The sequence below is a fragment of the Leuciscus leuciscus genome (genome assembly GCF_965113295.1).
Source record: "Leuciscus leuciscus genome assembly, chromosome: 9".
Taxonomy (NCBI): domain Eukaryota; kingdom Metazoa; phylum Chordata; class Actinopteri; order Cypriniformes; family Leuciscidae; genus Leuciscus; species Leuciscus leuciscus.
Genome location: NC_138733.1, coordinates 584,203 through 603,863, shown reverse-complemented (window position 1 = coordinate 603,863; position 19,661 = coordinate 584,203). Strand labels below are relative to the sequence as shown.

General features: G+C 37.6%; 1 protein-coding gene across 2 annotated transcripts in view; it reads left to right on the top strand.

Moving 5' to 3' along the window:
* The window catches only part of clcn2c (chloride channel 2c), a 60,740-nt gene that overhangs the window by 23,215 nt on the left and 17,864 nt on the right, over positions 1-19,661 (top strand). Inside the window, exons 2-6 of one of the 2 annotated variants that reach the window (XM_082179999.1) lie at positions 14,245-14,301; positions 17,713-17,794; positions 18,175-18,306; positions 18,991-19,119; positions 19,404-19,537. In XM_082179999.1, coding sequence (XP_082036125.1) covers positions 14,269-14,301; positions 17,713-17,794; positions 18,175-18,306; positions 18,991-19,119; positions 19,404-19,537 — 510 coding nt within the window. In that variant the 5' untranslated portion in view covers positions 14,245-14,268. Of the gene's footprint in view, positions 1-14,178; positions 14,302-17,712; positions 17,795-18,174; positions 18,307-18,990; positions 19,120-19,403; positions 19,538-19,661 lie in introns of those variants that run through there. The other variant, XM_082179998.1, reaches the window with a different exon arrangement.

Here is a 19,661-nt window from a genome sequence, read left to right as displayed (position 1 = left end):
AGTTTTTTTCTATTTTTAGTCAAATAAACGCAGCCTTGGTGAGCAGAAGAGACTTTAAAAACATTAAAAACTCTTACCGCTCCAGAACTTCTGACTGGTCGTGTCCATGTATGTGGTATTAGGCAGGTGTTCAGCACTTCAGTGCTATTATTGATCTGCACGTTTGTTTGAGTTCCTGCTATCCCACACTTTGGGAAACACAGGCTTGTTGTGATGAGGAGTGTTTGGGAAGCGCCCTCTTGTGTTCACACCAATAACTGCAGTAAACCAGACACAGAGAGAGAGATGAAGTCTAGAAATCATGTGCTTCAAACATTTCTGGATCCGCACAGTATAAATATACACTTTAATTGTATATTGAATAGATTTAAAAATAAAAATTAAAACTTTAACTCAGAAGTAATAGTCTCTCCTAACGTTTCACCCACTTTAACCCTCTAGTCTATGCATTATGTTCTAACCATGAAATATCTTTCCAAATACATTTTTATTACATGAAATAGCTTCAAATATACAAATCAAAAGAGTTTTTTGAACAAAAATAAAAAAATTGGTGTGTGTGTGTGTGGGGGGGGGGTATTTTCTTTTCTATTTAATTGCACATTTCTTTTAGAAATTGGTAGAATTATGTACTTGGAAAAATAAGTAGATCCCTATCATTTGGTTAACTCATAACTCTGCACTCTTCCTGATGACCTTCCCATGACCTTTCCCAAACAATATTGCTGGATTAATTTTCCCGGGGAAATACATCACTGCACTCTCACTGTGGTACAGCGTTGCCATGTGGAAACACTGATGCTTTCTCAGTTTACAGTAAAACTATGTTAGACAAAAGTTGATTTGTGAAAAACAATATATAATTAACTTATCAAAGATGCTGAACAATAAATCCCCCTTGAGAAGAGATGGTTAATAGAGCAGTTTCTGGAGCACCTCAACAGGTGTGTTCAGTGACAGTCATGTGACCTAAAAGCAGCACATCATTGGCCACCTTAAGGCCTGCCCTTTTAATTCCCATAGTGCAATATATTGTATGTTTCCTGCATAACTAGGAGATGTTTGACAGAGGTTAGCAGAGTTGGCTAGTTACACTACGAACACTAGTTAGGGAACAGTCCTGGCTAAACCACTGGCTCCTTTATAAATCATGTGTTTTTAACCAATACTTGTGAACATCTTTGCTAAAAAAAGGAGGGATATTATTTGGTAAAAAACATGTTCATCTCAATGTCATCTGCCCCGCTTTACAGATAAAAGCATTCACCCGAAACAGCCGTGATTGTTTATTTTCTGTTCTTTCTTTCTGACTTCTCGTGAGTTTCATCCCTGGAAAACAGCTGATGTGTGTGTGTTTGTGTGTGTGTATAATAACAACATGAGCTAAATGAATACCCACAGTAATAACAGTGACAGTGCAGCATTCTTCCAAGATAACTGTAGAAGAAACTCGGAAATGTTCCTGTTTCTCCTAAAATACCCACAAGCCGTTCTGTGAAATAATAACATCAATAAATAAGCCATCTTTGCATAACCACTGACTCATAACTCACTCATACTTGTACTTTACACTGATTCAAGTCATCAAAGATAATGACGTCTAGTTGTACACTAGATTCTGTTCGATTTACGGGGGCAGAACTGACCCTCATTAAATTATGGATAAAAAACTAAAATAAAAAATAGGCCTATTTGTGGAAAAAATATGTAATATTTGAGTTACATAAAAGCTTTTTATTTGTTTTCTTCCTAATTGTCCTTGAAATAGTGGTCAAGAAATACACTGCTCAAAAAAATTAAAGGAACACTTTGAAAACACATCAGATCTCAATGGGGAAAAATGTCATGCTGGATATCTATACTAATATGGACTGGGTAATGTGTTATGAACGAAAGGATGCCACATCGTTTGATGGAAATGAAAATGATCAACCTACAGAGGATTGAATTCAAAGACACTCCGGAAATCTAAGTGAAAAAATGATGCAGCAGGCTTGTCAATTTTGCTGAAATTTCATTGCAGCAACTCAAAATGGTACTCAGTAGTTTGTATGGCCCCCACGTGCTTGTATGCATGCCTGACAACGTCGGGGCATACTCCTAATGAGACGACGGATGGTGTCCTGGGGTATTTCCTCCCAGATCTGGACCAGCGCATCACTGAGCTCCTGGACAGTCTGAGGTGCAACCAGGTGATGTCAGATGGACCGAAACACAATGTCCCAGAGGTGTTCTATTGGATGTAAGTCAGGTGAGCGTGGTGGCCCTTCAATGGTATCATTCCTTCATCCTCCAGGAACTGCCTGCATGCTCTCGCCACATGAGGCCGGGCATTGTTGTGCACCAGGAGGAACCCAGGACCCACTGCACCAGCATAGGGTCTGACAATGGATCCAAGGATTTCATCCCGATACCTAATGGCAGTCAGGGTGCCATTGTCTAGCCTGCAGAGGTCTATGCATCCCTCCATGGATATGCCTCCCCAGACCATCACTGACCCACCACCAAACCGGTCATGCTGAACGATGTTACAGGCAGCATAACATTCTCCACGGCTTCTCCAGACCCTTTCCTGTCTGTCACGTGCTCAGGGTGAACCTGCTCTCATTTGTGAAAACCACAGGGCACCAGTGGCGGACCTGCCAATTCTGGTGTTCAATGGGAAATGCCAATCGAGCTCCCTGGTGCTGGGCAGTGAGCACGGGGACCACTAGAGGATGTCGGGCCCTCAGGCCACCCTCATGAAGTCTGTTTCTGATTGTTTGGTCAGAGACATTCACACCAGTGGCCTGCTGGAGGTCATTTTGTAGGGCTCTGGCAGTGCTCATCATGTTCCTCCTCGCACAAAGGAGCAGATACCGGTCCTGCTGATGGGTTAAGGACCTTCTACGGCCCTGTCCAGCTCTCCTAGAGTAGCTGTCTGTCTTCCTGGAATCTCCTCCATGCTCTTGAGACTGTGCTGGGAGACACAGCAATCCTTCTGGCAATGGCACGTATTGATGAGCCATCCTGAAGGAGCTGGACTGCCTGCGCAACCTCTGTAGGGTCCAGGTATCGCCTCATGCTACCAGTAGTGACACTGACCCTAGCCAAATGCAAAACTGGTGAAAAACAGTCCGAAAAGATGAGTAGGGAAAAATATTTCAGTGGCCTCCACCTGTAAAACCATTCCTGTTTTGGGGGTTGTCTCACTGTTGCCCATCTAGTGGACCTGCTGTTAATGTCATTAACACTAAAGCAGCTGAAACTGATTACCAACCCCCTCTGTTACTTAACTGACCAGATCAATATCCCAGGAGTTTAACTGACTTGATGATTTTCTCTGATTAAAAAGTGTTCCCTTTATTTTTTTGAGCAGTGTATTTTTGGTGGCCACCAAAGCCTTATATTTGATCGGTAAGTGATGTAAAATAGAATGAGTGCTGCCCTGACAGGGGCATGACGAGCAGAGAAAGAGAGAGAGAGAGAGAGAGAGAGAGAGAGAGAGAGAGAGAGAGAGAGTGAGAGAGAGAGAGAGAGAGAGAGAGAGAGAGAGAGAGAGAGATAGAGTGAGTGAGAGAGAGAGAGCGAGAGAGTGATAGAGAGAGAGAGTGAGAGAGAGAGTGAGAGAGTGAGAGAGAGAGAGAGAGAGAGAGCGAGAGAGAGAGACTTGACTTTTAAACCCTTTTAATTCAGCCCATTTTCTAGAACATCACAAAGCTAGTATACAAAACACAAACAAAATTAAATAAAGAATAAATAAATTAAAAACAAACATACACAGATTAATTGGTAATTTTACCAATTAAAAAACCAAATTCACAAACTCACTAATTATCACTAAAGCATCTCTCACACCCCACCTCTTTGTAAAAAAAGGTACATTATCAGTTTGTTTATAGTATGCAAATTCAATGGCAATCCTAAATTCAACCAATGATTTAAAAAGAATCAACAAATCAACATCTTGACCAGCATTTTTACATTGATGCGTCTTCAGGATTGCTAACTTGGCTTGACCAATTAAAAAATTGGCAAGCACACACTGTTCACGCCATGACTGTTTATACTTACACCCAAAAATAAAAAGGGTGTTTGTAAAAGAAAACCCCAATTTCACAATTCGTTTTTCCAAAAGTACAAAAAGTGGAACCAGCCTTGAACACTCACAAAATAGGTGAAAAACAGTATCAGAAGTCTTACAGAACGAACATTCAGGTAAAACCACTTCATTAAATTTAGAAACAAAGTTGTTTGTAGCCAACACACCGTGAAGTATTCTCCACTCTAAATCTCCACATCTTTTTGGAATAGGAGGCTTGTACAACAGCCTCCATGAGGGATTTACTTCTCTGGGCACTGAAAGGTACGTCCTCCATTTAGTATCTATCCTTTCCTTCAACTGTCCAAAGTGTGCCGACTTAGCACAAACATAATAAACCATTTTCCTCCCCATCCTTTGGAAATCAAAATATTCAAACCCCTTTAACAAAAGAACCTTTGTGTTCTCTTCAATTTCCAAATTCTTTGGGACAACTTTTAATGTTGGAAAAGGCTTTAAAAACAAGCCATTATTTAGAACAGAATCTACAAATAATGTGAATTCTGGGGGGAAACAAGCCTTAAAACTCTTAACTACCCCTTCCACTATTCTCACTGACCTTAGCCCAACCTGATCAGCAAGTGACTGAGCGGTTCGCCACTGACCTCTTGGTACATCAAGCAGATCTATAACTCTGGTTATTCCAGCATTCAAAAACATTTCAATAACAGAATCTGATACTGGAGGCTGTAGCTTAAAAAGAGGGTTAAAAAACAAAGGTTCTGCACCTCCATAATTTTCATCACCCACTCTTGAAAATTTCAACAAACTCCATGATTGAAAAATGGATTCATAGAACTTAAAAAGAGAACAGTTCACATTTTTAACACAAGGCTTCTCAATTAAGAATAGCTCTTTTTCAAGGTCTGTTCCTCCAAGTTCTTTAAGAATATACAAACAATAATCAATCCATGGCATACCATCAGAGCAGTACAACAGTTTTTGCAATGTTTGTAGTCTCATTGCTGCAATTTTGGATTGAACATGTATAAGGCCTTGACCTCCCTCTCTAACGGGAAGATAAAGCACTCCAGGAGGAAGCCAATGATGGCCATTCCAAAAGAAATCAACAAATGCCTTTTGAACCTTTAAAAGCAATTATTTAGGGCGATCTAACACTGTAACCTTATGCCACAGCATTGAAGCGGCCAGATTATTAATCACCAGGCATCTCCCTCTATATGAAAGCTGTGGGAGAATCCACTTCCACTTTTGAATTTTACCGATAACCCGGTCAACCACTCCTTCCCAGTTCTTCTCCATATACTGCTCAGTTCCAAAATAAATACCTAGAACTTTTAAACCATCCTGTGCCCATTTACAATGATTTGGCAAATTAGGAGGTCCTGAAATATGCCAATCCCCCATCAACAAAGAGGCACATTTTTCCCAATTTATACGTGCAGAGGTAGCTTCCTGAAAAATATTCAAACATGAACTAATATTGTCAATATCATTTGAATTCCTAATTATCAGAGTTACATCATCTGCATATGCTAAAAGTTTTACATGGGGAACTTTTGAACAGCCAGGAACACCAATACCACATAATCTGGTTCTCAACAGGCTTAAAAAAGGCTCAATAGAAATAGCATAGAGTAAACCTGATAGAGGACAGCCTTGTCTTATTCCTCTTGTCACTGAAAAAGGTCTTGTTAGTGTTCCATTTACTCTTAACATGCTATAAATATCACTGTACATGAGCTTAATAAAAGACACAAAACGATGACCAAAACCAAAAGCCTCAAGAGTCTTAAATAAATAAGAGTGGTCCACTCTATCAAAGGCTTTTTCTTGGTCCAAAGAGAGAAGACCAATGTCCAGGTTATGTCTTTTTGCCACTGAAATGATATCTCTAACCAAAAAAAGGTTGTCAAATATAGTTCGATTAGGAATACAGTAAGACTGATCATTATGAATAACAGTTTCTATACAGCTCTTCAATCTGTTGGTTAAGGCTTTTGAAAAGATTTTTAAATCAACGCACAGCAAGGAGACGGGGCGCCAGTTTTTTAAGAAACCAAGGTCTCCTTTTTTGGCATCAAAGTTAAAACCGCTCTCCGACAGCTTAGAGGAAGTGTCTCTCTTTCAATGCTTTCCGCCAAAACATCATACATGTCCTGGGAAATTAAGTTCCAAAAAGCCTTATAAAACTCGGATGAAAGTCCGTCCAAACCAGGTGCCTTTCCAGGATTCAACTCCTGGACAGCTCTCGAAAGTTCAGCCATTGTCAAAGGACTCTCAAGATCCATCTTGTCCTTGTTTGATAATTGAGGCAAGTCACTCAGAAGACTATCAGCTTCTACTCCATTGCATGGCTCTGAGCGATATAAATCTTCATAAAAGGAAATAGCAAAAGCATTTATTTCTGCTTGTGTTGTTAATACTCTTCCATCTGAAAGCTTCAGTTGATGAAGATGCTTATGGGCCCTTGGCTTTTTTTCAAGTCCAAAGAAAAAAGCAGTAGGAGAATCCATATTATTTAGGCGGGTGAACTTTGCCCTTAAAAGGGCAGTTTTTCCTTGTTCCTCCGCTAAGCTGCGTAAAAGAAATTTTTTTCGTTCAAAAGAGTCATTAGAGATGGATTCTGTGGCACTGTGACTGCTTTCTCCAAGGATTTCTTGTTCAAGAGCTTTCATTTTCTCCACTAGGACACCCCCGGTATGTGCCGTAAACTGCTGACAAAAGATCTTGATCTGCACCTTGCCCACATCCCACCATTGACTTAAAGATGGGAAATTAACTCTCTCCTCTCTCCAAGAATCCCAAAAGATGTGAAAAGAGTGGACAAAGCATTGATCCTGAAGTAACCCGTTATTAAAGTGCCAAAGTGAGTTATAAGATTTAGTGGTCTCAACAGAAATAGCCATACAAATATAATGATGGTCTGAGAGAAAAGTAGGCGAAATAGAATTCCTAAAAAACCTTCCCCTATTGCATAAATCGGTATAAAAACGGTCAAGTCTAGCTCCAGACATTATATTTGAGTTCACTTTCATCCAAGTATACTGTCTAAGCCCAGGAAATGCATCTCTCCACAAATCAACAAAATTATAATAATCAATTACACTTTTCAAACTCTTGGCTGAAGAAGGATGTGGTTCTTTATGATTGCGATCCAACTGCTGATTTGAAGTGCAATTAAAGTCACCCCCCAGTATAACAATGTTATCCCGAGGACAGTGCGATAACGCATCTGATAGTTTTTCAAAAAAAGCAATGCGCTCCCGGCCATCATTTGGAGCATACACATTGAACAGAGAAAAAACCGTGTCACCTAAAGTAACATCTACTCGTAACATTCTTCCTGGTATTATCTCAATGCTGCTTAAAATACCACCAACCCGGGGTGAAAACAAGAATGCTACCCCTGTACTGACATTTGTGCCATGGCTCAGAAGAACATTACCCTTCCAGTCACTAAACCACTGTGACTGGTTCTGAAAATCTGTGTGTGTTTCCTGAAGTAAGATCACATCAGCCTTTTTTAGAATTAAATAATTAAAAAGATCGTTTCTCTTTACTGTACTATGACATCCATTCATATTTAGAGACCCAATATTAAAAAAAGTCATGACAAAAATGATAAAGGGGTATAAAACAACCCACCACATCTGTCTTTTAACACTTTTCATTAGGTCAATATTTCTTCAAATGTGAATTTAAACTTTTCCTAACCGTGCTAACAAGTTTTTTAAGCCTGTAGCGTTTTGGTTGATCTAATTCCTCCAAGGTTGCCTTTCGCATAGCAATGGCACCAGACTCCACAAAAAGTTCCAAATCAGGAAAATGTTTTTCCAATCTAGGTTTTCTCTGATTTTTAGTAACGTCTAGGAAATTACTCAGCTCTTGAACTGTGTAAAAAGGAGGTTTTAAATGGGGAGTAAGATAATTCCCCACAGAATTTCCCTGTGAATTTAAGCCTACATCATGTTCTTCTCCAGTATCTGGACATTCGCTTTCAGAGTCATCTTCAGATAAGTCATCAGTTCTCTGTGACAGATCCATATCACCCTGTAGGCTGCTGCCTTGAACAGACGAGTATTCAAGCTCTCTTTGCTTTTCTGGGTATTTTGCATCACTGACACTAACTACCCCTGCTGCAGCAATGAGATCCTCATTAACTTGAGCTTCGTCATCCTCATCAACTTGAGCATTGTCATCCTCATGTGTACTAACAACGGAGGCTCTATCCATAGCTACTAGTACAGCAGAACCCTCTCCATTATTGGATACAAGTACCGTCTCATCTGACTGTACACTATCAATAGGCATTTCTGCAATGCTATTATTATCCACAGAGGTATTCACCTGTTCCGTTGCCGTTACAGAATTACTCTCTTTCTCAGCCTCCATATTTAAAGGACACGATTGTCTTACATGGCCCTGCTTACCGCATGCAAAACATTTAAATGAATCAACGGAGATAAATATCGTATAATTTTTCCCATTCAACGTCAGTTTTACAGCAACTTCCAGATTTTGAAATTCAGCATTTAGAATCATGTATGTGTGACGTCTAAATGACATGATGTGCTTTAATTCCGCGTTTTTTAAACCAAGCGGAATCATTTTGATCGGTCCCATTAATTTGCCGTAACGCACAAGAATGCGCTCAAGTGTATCATTTGGAATTAACGGAGGTATATTTGAAAGGATAACTTTCTTCGAGGGGTTAGACAGCGGCAAAACCGGGATGAAAGCATCTCTCACCGATAAACCATGTTCAACCAAATCATCAACCATAAACGTCTCCCTCAAAAAAATAACAACCGCCTTGTTCATTCTTGATGCAGACAAGATGTTCGACGCACCAACTGCATTACCAACAGCAACTAAACAATCTTCCACTGACACTGTCTCATCTGATAAACATTTGCACCCGTGGCATGCAGTCAAGGACGCAAATCCATCAGAATTCAAAAAATAAAAGACCTGCTCAACGGCAAAACGGCAAAATATGTAGAACTACTATAAAGAGGAAAAGGGAAAAAGTTTGAAAACTCACTCAAACGCACCGCTCAATCACTCACACACTCCTCCCGAACACTCCGCACATGCGCACAGAGAGAGAGAGAGAGAGAGAGAGAGAGGGAGAGAGAGAGGGAGAGAGAGCGAGAGAGAGAGCGAGAGAGAGAGCGAGAGAGAGAGAGAGCGAGAGATAGAAATAGAGAGAGATAGAAATAGAGAGAGAGAGAGAGAGAGAGAGAGAGAGAGAGAGAGAGAGAGAGAGAGAGAGAGAGAGAGAAAATTCCAGAATGATCCTCTGTAATTTACATTTACATTTATTCATTTAGCCATTTAGCCGTGTCTTATCCATTGCGCCACCACCACCCCCCCCCCCCACCATTTGCATTATTTGCATTATCACATTTTGGAATATTTAAACCAGTCAGTTCTTTTCTCAATTTATGCAAAAAAGGTTCAATTGCCAGTGCATACAGCATTCCGGACAGAGAACAACCTTGTCTAATCCCACGATTAACCTTAAAAGGAGCGCATAAGCCACCATTAAACTTCAACACACCCTCAATGTCATTATACAAAGTTTTGATTTTATCACTAAAAGTTGAATTAAAACCGAAAGCTTTCATAACTTTCCATAAATAATCATGTTCAACACGATCAAAAGTCTTCTCTTGATCAATGGAAATCAAGCCTGCATTTAAACCAAATATTTTAACTACTTCAAAAATGTCTCTAATTAATGAAATATTATCAAATATTGACCTGCCAGGGATGCAATAAGACTGATCTGTATGTATAACCTCTTCTAAAACCTTTCCAAGTTTTGTTGCTAACACTTTCGAAAGTATTTTATAATCACAGCATAACAAAGAAACAGGTCGCCAACTTGTTATACGAGTTAAATCACCTTTTTTTGGTAAAAGAGTCAGAACTGCTCTTCGACAGCTTAAAGGTAGACATCCTTCAGTTAAACTATTATTTAGACCTTCCAATAAATCCCCTCCCATTATATTCCAATAAGACTTATAAAATTCAATTGGAAGTCCATCCATTCCAGGAACTCGACCACATTCCATTTTTTGAAGATTCTTATACAACTCTTCCAATGTTATGGGTTTATTAAGATCTTCATTAGATTTTTCAGAAATCTGAGGTAAACCTCTAAAAAAACATTGTTCTGTATTCTGATCTTCTTTGGACTCATTTTTATACAACTTTTCATAAAAACTGACTGCTCTCTTACGCATTTCAATTGGATCTGAAAGTAAAACCCCACTTTCAGATTGTAAAACGTTAATAAATCTTCGTTGCCCATTTTTCTTTTCTAACCCCCAAAAAAATTTGGAAGGATATTCCTTGTGCTTTTATCCCCAGCAGATCAGATAAAGCTGATTTTTTATGTTTAAAATCATCAATATGGTCTTGATTTCCAATTTGTGTTGAATTTTGAAGTCTCAAAACTTCAGCTTCTAAAATCTGAACAGATCTAGACAATTCTTTGGTGACATTCAGGGTGTATTGTTGACATAGTTGTTTTATTCGAATTTTCCCAAAATCCCACCAGTTCTTTAAAGATTGAAAGTTATTTTTTTCCTTTTTAAAATTAATCCAGAAACATTCTAAAATTTCTTTGAACTGACTATCGTCTAAAAGTGTTGTATTAAGATGCCAATAGGCACTATTTGGTTTAACAGAATTCATAGAGATTACATATCCTATTAAACTATGATCTGAAATATCAACCGGAGAGATAAAACATCTTTTAAAAATATTAAGGTGGTGTTTAAAGACATATAATGTGTCTAACCTTGCTAATGATAACAAGTTATCTCGAGCATGAACCCAAGTATATTGTCTAACATCTTTGTTAAAATTTCTCCATACATCACTTAAATCATGCGTTTCAATCATTTGAATGAGCCTTCTGCGTGATGGCATATGTGGCTCAAGATGATTTCTGTCTAAACTGCTTACTGCACAATTAAAATCACCTCCCAAAAACAAGTATTCTTCCCCATTACACTCTTCTAAAGTTTTACAAAGAGTATCTAGAAAACACATTCTTTGTATTGGCTGACTTGGGGCATAAATACATATGAAAATAAATACAAATTTTTCAAAGTTCGCAATCACTTTTAAAATTCTTCCTTTTATAATCTCTTCCTTTTTAACTGAACTGGGAACAAAATTTTTATCAAATAAAATACCAACTCCACCACTAATGGAAGTGTTATGGCTTAAAAAAGATAAACCATTCCATTCTTTAAACCATTCAATTGCATTTTTATCATCACTATGGGTCTCTTGCATAAATAAAACATAAAAAAAATTCTGTCTCACTACCTCATATATTTCCAATCTTTTCCTCACATCTCTGGCTCCATTCACATTTAATGAGGCAATGCGAAATTCACCCATAGTACAGCATAAGATTACCTTTAGAAAACTGAGTAAGAGACAGGACCCATACATCATTAACTCAAGCTTCATTATCGCTATTACTCAGTTGATTTTGAACCTTAGTGACAATTTTTTTAAGACGATAGTACACTTCTTTATCTAAGAAGCATCCTTCATTCATTGAACTCTTAATCACTTCAACAAATCTTTTAAGATTTGGAAAATAATCAAAGACTTGTACACCTCTTAGATTTTTTGTCACTTTTAGAAATAACTTGATTTTTTCAGTGTTACAGTCGTGACATGGCCAATCACTCTGAGAACAGATTGAAGCAGTGGAATCAGAAGAATCGCTCTCCCTTCCAGCATCTTGATCAATTTCATTAGCCTGTACTTTTGTTTTTCTTGCTTGTTTATTTACAATGCATTCGTTTCTCTTCTTCCTTTTCAGGGGTGTTTTAAACAGGCTTTGATCTACTTCCATCAATAAAACGTTATTCTCCTTATTTGGATTTTCAGTGGCAGAATCAACATCAAGCGTCTGACTCACTGGGACCAACTCCAAATTTTCACTATTCTCATTAGACTCATTTGTCGCCGATTCTAACTGCTCAATGCCATGTTCTTCAACGACAATTTCCTCATTTCTTGTTTCAACTGCAGACTCTTGATTAACACCAGCATCAGTTGAAACTAATTTATCCGCATCATTAGAATGAACCACTTCACGCTGTACACCCGAAGGCCCGGGTTTATTGACATTCGCGTTACTTGTCGGACAAGCACGAATCTGATGACCCGTCTTTCCACATCCAAAACATCTCATAGAGTCAGTCGACACAAACACTGTATAATCAAATTCATCTATTCTGAATTTTAAATTCAGATCAAGTTCGTTCCCATTGTTTAAAACCATGTATGTAAACCTTCTAAAGGAAACGACATGTTTCAACAGTTCCGATTTACTGGCGATTGCGATCTTCTTAACAGGTGAAACAAGTTTACCAAAGCGTGAAAGCTCTCTTGCTAGCACTTCATCCTTAATAAAAGGTGGAACATTTGACAAAGTCACCTTTTTAGCTGGTGTAGAAAGTGGAAGTACAGGTGCAAATGAACCCCTCAATTCAATGCCCTTTTCTACCACCTCATTTGCCTTTTCTACCGTGCTCAAAAAAAGTACAATTGCATTGTTCATCTTTGAAGCCGCCAAAACGCATGCATGTCCAATAACATTTCCAACAGCTAAACTACATTCCTCTGCACTGCCCGCCGCCACGATGCCGACGCGTGAGGGAATCTAAAACACCACCTGTATGGGCCGCCATAGTGTACGAAAACACCGGCGTAAAACGCCCTCAAACTTTTAAAAGTCTTTTAATCACCCAGTCACAACACATACAGTTTTAACAAAAAATACACATAAAACATACAACATAAAAAAAGCACAAACACCTCGCGCTCAACTGCCCACTCGCTCTCACCATTCGCTCCGCACATGCGCACAAAGAGAGAGAGAGAGAGAGTGAGAGAGAGAGAGAGAGAGAGAGAGAGAGATAGAGAGAGAGAGAGCGAGATAGAGAGAGAGAGTGAGAGAGAGAGAGAGAGCGAGAGCAAGAGAGAGAGGGAGAGAGAGGGAGAGAGAGAGAGAGAGAGTGAGAGAGAGAGAGAGCGAGAGAGAGAGAGAGAGAGTGAGAGAGAGCGAGAGAGAGAGATAGAGAGATAGAGAGCGAGAGAGATAGAGAGCGAGAGATAGAGAGAGCGAGAGTGAGAGAGAGAGTGAGAGAGAGCGAGAGAGAGCGAGAGAGAGAGTGAGAGAGTGAGAGAGAGAGAGAGAGAGAGAGAGTGATAGAGAGAGAGCGAGAGAGAGCGAGATAGAGAGCGAGAGAGATTTTATAGCACTTTATTAAATAATTTAAAAACAATTAACAAACATACACTTTACTCAAGACATTTAGCAAAAATGTATTTGTGTACATTTTAATCATTAAAATTAAAAGCACAATCTTTTTACGACTAAAATAACAGTAAAGGGTAAAAAAATAATAATAATTCCCAAAAATTAAAACGGAATTTGGGAAAAATAAAACGGGTTTTATAGGGACAAAGTGGATGAAAACCCAATTATTAATTGGTAACTCTTTCCAGTAAGGCTTTGATTGGTTCTGCTGAGCTGAGCCTTCACTCCCACACTCTATTGACCATCCAAACTACGTCCAGCTAGAAATCATATATAAATAATATTCTGTTGGTGTGTGTAAACAGTCCATAAACAGTGATTTGTTAAAACACTCTGAACGGAGCAATACAAGTGTGTTTCCTCCATGAAGTGTTTATGCACTTGATGCAAATTCTCATGAACTCATTTGTGCTTTAACAACTTCATTCTGGGTGGATTTGTATTCATGGAAAAGGACAGGTTTGAATCTGAGCTGGAAAATTATGTAATTTAGCTAATTCACATCTCTTTATTAGGAAAACTTGGTAGGAAGCAGAAGTTTAGACGTGAACTGAGTATTTCAGCTCATTTCTATTGGAAGATTCCCACACTAGAATATCTGATTCTGCACAAATATAGACAATCATTATGTAAAAAATGAAATGTTTTGAAGAATTGTTTTCGTGATTGATCACGGCTCTCTCTTCTGAGAACTCCAGTACTCATGTGCTCATGTTCATACGCAGTGGGCGGAGCTTCTTCATATTTAGCACAACACACACTTCTTTCACATATAAAAGCTCTCACACACTGTCCCGCCACTGAGCGACGCACTGACCTGCAGTACACGGAAGTGTGTGTGTGTGTGTGAGAGATCTCCATCATGGGTGCGGACGGTGAAGACCAGAGTCAGCTGGTAAGTGCTTCTTCTGTCTTTCTGCCCCTGCTGGTACATGCCGGAACTACACCATCTCTCTGGTGGTTTATCAAGAGATGTAAAAAAAGAAGAGATGGTGATAAATAGCAGTGCAGCTGCAAAAACTATATTAAATGTATTTAATAATATTCACTGAATGCATATGAAGGGTTAATCTGCAATGAAACACAATAAATATCACGAACTTACTTTATCTACTGACAGACTCCTCTGTGTGGAAGGCCATTTCAGCAGTCATGCTCTGGTCATATTTATGAGTTTAAAGTCAAAATTATGACTTATAAAGTCATCATAATTATGACGTAAAAAAAAAATCCTAATTATGACATTAACATTTTGAAATACTGTCACAAATATTGCACATTTGTAAATAAAAAATCAAAATCATGAAAGACCTAAATCATGACATACTAAATTGGAATTATGACTTGAAAACAATGACGACATTTAAAAGTCATAATTAATTATATAGAAAGTCAAAATTATGACACTAAGTTGGCTTCAAAAGTCAAAATTATGACTTGTCAAAATAAAGGCTACAACATAAAAAAGTTGAAATTATTACACAAGTCATATTTCTTAGAAGTCAAAATTCTAACTTTTAAAGTCGAAATTATGACAAACTTAGTCACATTTATTACATAAATTTTTTAAATGATGACTTAAAAAACAATAATGACATAAAAAGTCAAAATTCCATTATACTAAGTTGACAAAAAAAAAATCATAATTATGACATTAAAAAGTAAAAATTCTGACTTGAGTCGAAATATAGGCCTACCACATAAAAAGTTGAAATTATGACATACTGTCACATTACATGAAATTTCTAAATCATGACTTAAAAAACAATGACATGAAAATTTTGAAATTTTTATATACCAAGTCATATTTATTTATTCGATAAAAAGTCAAAATGACGACATATTAAATCATAATGAGATAAAAAGGCTTAATCATGACAATAAGTTGAAATGATGACATGCTGCATTATCACTGATGAAATGAAGGATAGTTTAACAGAGTAAAGAAGGTGACAAGAGTTCAGGTAGAGAATAATATTGTGTAATAAATGAAGAAGAAACGGTGATAAATAACACAGCTAACTATAGAAGTGTGTTTAAAACACCAACATTAGGAATAATTACAGAAGAGAGCTACAAAATGGTCAAAAGCATTTGCAAAGACGCCGGCTTTACTTCTAGAGATAGCCTAAATGTAACAGTCGTTATGTTTTGTCATATTAATAATACCTATGACAGAGATACAACATCTGTGTTATTATTGGCACACATCTGTTATAAGATTCTGAAATAAATCCAGATGGTCAATGATGAATAACATTAATGTGCATCAATAATCACATAAATGTGCTTTGTATGTAAAATAAGACACATTTTTTATAATTTAGCCATTCTCTCACAGTCACAGACTATGAATAGTGCAATAATATCAAACCCTAATGTTAATAATAGCAAATTTAAAACCCACTGACTGGATTAAATAGTTCGTGAGGCTAGTATTTTCAATTAGCAAAACAGTAAAATGACAAAATATTATGAGAAATGTTATATAAAATATGCCATTTTTACTGGAAATAATGGTATTATAACAACAGTAACTAAAAAGAAATCACAATTCTCGATACCAATCAAGTATGTAGCAAAAATGAATAGGCCTAGCTAGCCTAACTAACGTTAAAGCTGTTAGGTCTCTTTCGCGGTTTATTGTGTTTTTAATGATAGCACACACACACCACCACTTACTTTCTAATTAAACCTTTTTTTTTTTTTATCGCTTTAACGTGTCAATAACTTTAAGCAGTCCCGAAAACATCACTGTGTGGAAATAATAAACCTGTGTGGAAATAATACCGCGAAACAAACTTACTTTATTTACTGACAGACTCTCCTCAGCAGCACAGCCGTGATGACGTGCATGCGTTTCCCGCGCGCGCGTTACGCTGTTAGCGTACAGGCTCAAGCACGTGTACGTACGTTACGTAACCTGAGCGTAACTCTGGAGAGAAGAAGCAGAAGTTGCCGAACAGAAGCGGTTTCTCAGCGAGATTTTAGGTGGGTAAATATGGGTAGTATGGAGACAAATATTTCCACAGAAGTGAGGTAAACCTGACAAAACAACCACATGTGAAAAACACCAGTCAAGCCACCTTTATTTCTATAGCGCTTTAGTGAGTACTGAATATACAGATAATTTCAAAGCAGATGTACAGTAATAACAGGAAAATAATGATCAATGGTGCAAACAGAGTTCAGATGAGCTAAAATAGTAAAACTGGTTATTTGGTATGAGACACAGGACACCCTAAAAATACTAAACAAAATGACTCGTATATTAATTTATTATGGTAACAATGGTAGTTTTAAGTAAACTCTGGCTACATTAGTTAGTTTGAGTAATAGTTCTTCACTACTAAAGTAATATGTTTGGCATTTTGTATGTGTGATCTGTTCTACTCTCACTCAATTACATTTACAAGGTAAAAAACAATGAAATGATGACAGAATGGTACTTTTGGGTGACTATCCCTCTCAGACACAAACTGTAAACTATAGTAATGTGTTTTATAATAACTATCCATTGCTATTGATGTCAAGTGTGAACACGGTTCATGATTATTAGTCTAAAAAGCACTATATTCGAATGGCAAACCACTGAAAATATTAATACGTTTCAAGATATTGGTTTGCTTTAACGTCTGCAGAGTTTAGCATAGTCAGAACAAAGAAGATTTTTGACAGGTTTCTCTGCAGAGTTTTTGCATCAAAAATACATACAAATAATCTCTACTGCCTCCTGTTTTCAAAAATCAATGTGTGTGTGTTTAGAAACAGTTTAGAAATTGTGTAATTTTTCAATTCTTAAATACTTATTAATTACAATTAAATGCGGATACTTAATCAAGAATCCTTTCAGAGTTTAACATCTGCCCAGGGTTACAAGGTGCTTGAAGTGCTTGAATTTGACTTTTTGATATACTGTATAAGTCCTGGAAAACCCTTGAAAGCAGACAATATTTTGAAGAGGTACTTGAAAAGTGCTTGAATTATTAATAATAATCATTAAAAAAAACATACAATCTTTTCACGCAAAATAAAAATTATTAAACTATTATTAATTATTAAATAAACTAATAAAGTAAATAAAAAAAGAATAAAGAGATTGTTTGATAAGTGCTGATTGTAGTCCTTGAAATCCCCAAAAGTAGTGCTTGAAAAGTCCTGGATCTGCATTTGACAGAATCTGTACGAACCCTGTCTGGGTTGTAGTAAAAATATGAAGGCGATTTCAAGGCATTTTACATAAGTTCCGTTTCTCAGTACTTACAGTTTGTTCAGCCCTGAATCTCTATCTGTGTCTGTCCTGTAGGAACAAGGCAATCACACGAAAGATGCAGGCCGTCGTCACCCGACATCCCTATCTGAACTCAGTCCGTGTCACCAGTGTGGAGGTGAGTGAGTCTCTATATACTCACTATATACTCAATCCTCACTATATACTCACTATATACTCAGTACTCACTATATACACTCACTATATACTCAGAGTACTCACTATATACTAACTATATATTCAGTACTCACTATATACTCAGTACTCACTATATACACTCACTATATACTCAGAGTACTCGCTATATACTCACTATATACTCAGTACTCACTATATACTGTAACACTCAAACGTTTAAAGAAGAAACTAACACTTTTGTTGCTCACTTTAGTCTCATGTGAGCACTGGTCTGGGCTTTATGGGTAATGCAGTCTGAGTCTATGGAGTCTGCACTGGTGTAGACTGAAGCATTATGGGTAATGTATTTCCTCTCTGTAGTGCGGGTCACACACTTTCAGCGGCTCTTCGTGACGTTGGTCGGAGCGGACTGGATCTTCCTCATGATCCTGGGCTTCATCATGGCAGTGATCAGCTTCGTCATGGATCTCTTCGTCATACTCTTCACAGACGGTAAGTGTATGACATTAACCCTCATCCTTCCTTCACTCTTTGTAACAAATCCTTCCCTCAAAGCCCTAAAATTATACTTTTTTTTTTGTCCAGAAAGCTTATTTTATTTTATTTTGATAATATTTTTTCTATTTTGAATGCATTTTATTTTATTTTATTCTTTTATTTACCTTTAAATTACTAGATTTGATCAATAAATAATCAATAAATAATAATTTAAGCACATTCCTCACATTCTTTCAACTTGAATTCAAAATAACTCACAATTTCATGCATAACCCTTTTAATTCAGCTCAAAATATCTTACATTGGGAGTCTTTGTCGACCTCTTGTGGAAAAATAATAATATAAGATGATATTTCATGACTCTATATGGGCTTATAGCTCTATATTCCTCTGGGTCCTAAAGCAGATACGCATGTAGACATTATACGATCATTTTTTGGTAAAGTTTTAGCATTTTTAGCTATTTTGTTTGTGTATTAGTGGTTCAAGTGTGACAAAAGTCCTCTGATGAACACTCAATTTAAAAAAAAAGAAAAATAATAATAATAATTTTAAGGTCAAAATGACCTGAGGGAAGGAAAGCATTTCTTTCCCAAATGTTCATTACTTTAATGCCTAAAAATCTCATTTCTCTCTCTCTCTCTCTCTCTCTCTCTCTCTCTCTCTCTCTCTCTGTAGCGCACAGGTGGATCTATGATTTATCGGACAGTCATGTTTTCCTGCAGTATTTCGCATGGGTCGCTTATTCTTTGCTCCTCATGTGTTTCGCGGCAGGATTCGCCAGCATAGTATCGCCTCAGGCTGCTGGTGAGACACACACACACACACACACACACACACACACACACACACACACACACACACACACACACACACACACACAATCCATCATTATATTTAAAGCTAAACACAATTTATGAGTTTTTCTGATAGCTTTGACACTGATCTTCTACAGGTGTAAGGACATTAATGAGGACATTTGAGCTGAGAAACATGAACTCTTTCTGTAATTCTTCATAACTTATGATTGATGTGTGTGTGTGTGTGTGTGTGTGTGTGTGTGTGTGTGTGTGTGTGTGTGTGTGTTTTAGGATCAGGTATTCCTGAGATGAAGACGGCTCTGAGAGGAGTCGTGCTGCCGGAGTATCTGACCTTCAGAACACTAGTGTCCAAAGTCATCAGTCTGATCTGTGTGCTAGGAAGTGAATTACCTGTGGGCAAAGAGGTGAATACACACACACACACACACACACACACACACACACACACACACACACACACACACACACACACACACACACACACACACACACACACACACACACACACACACTCACTCACACACACAC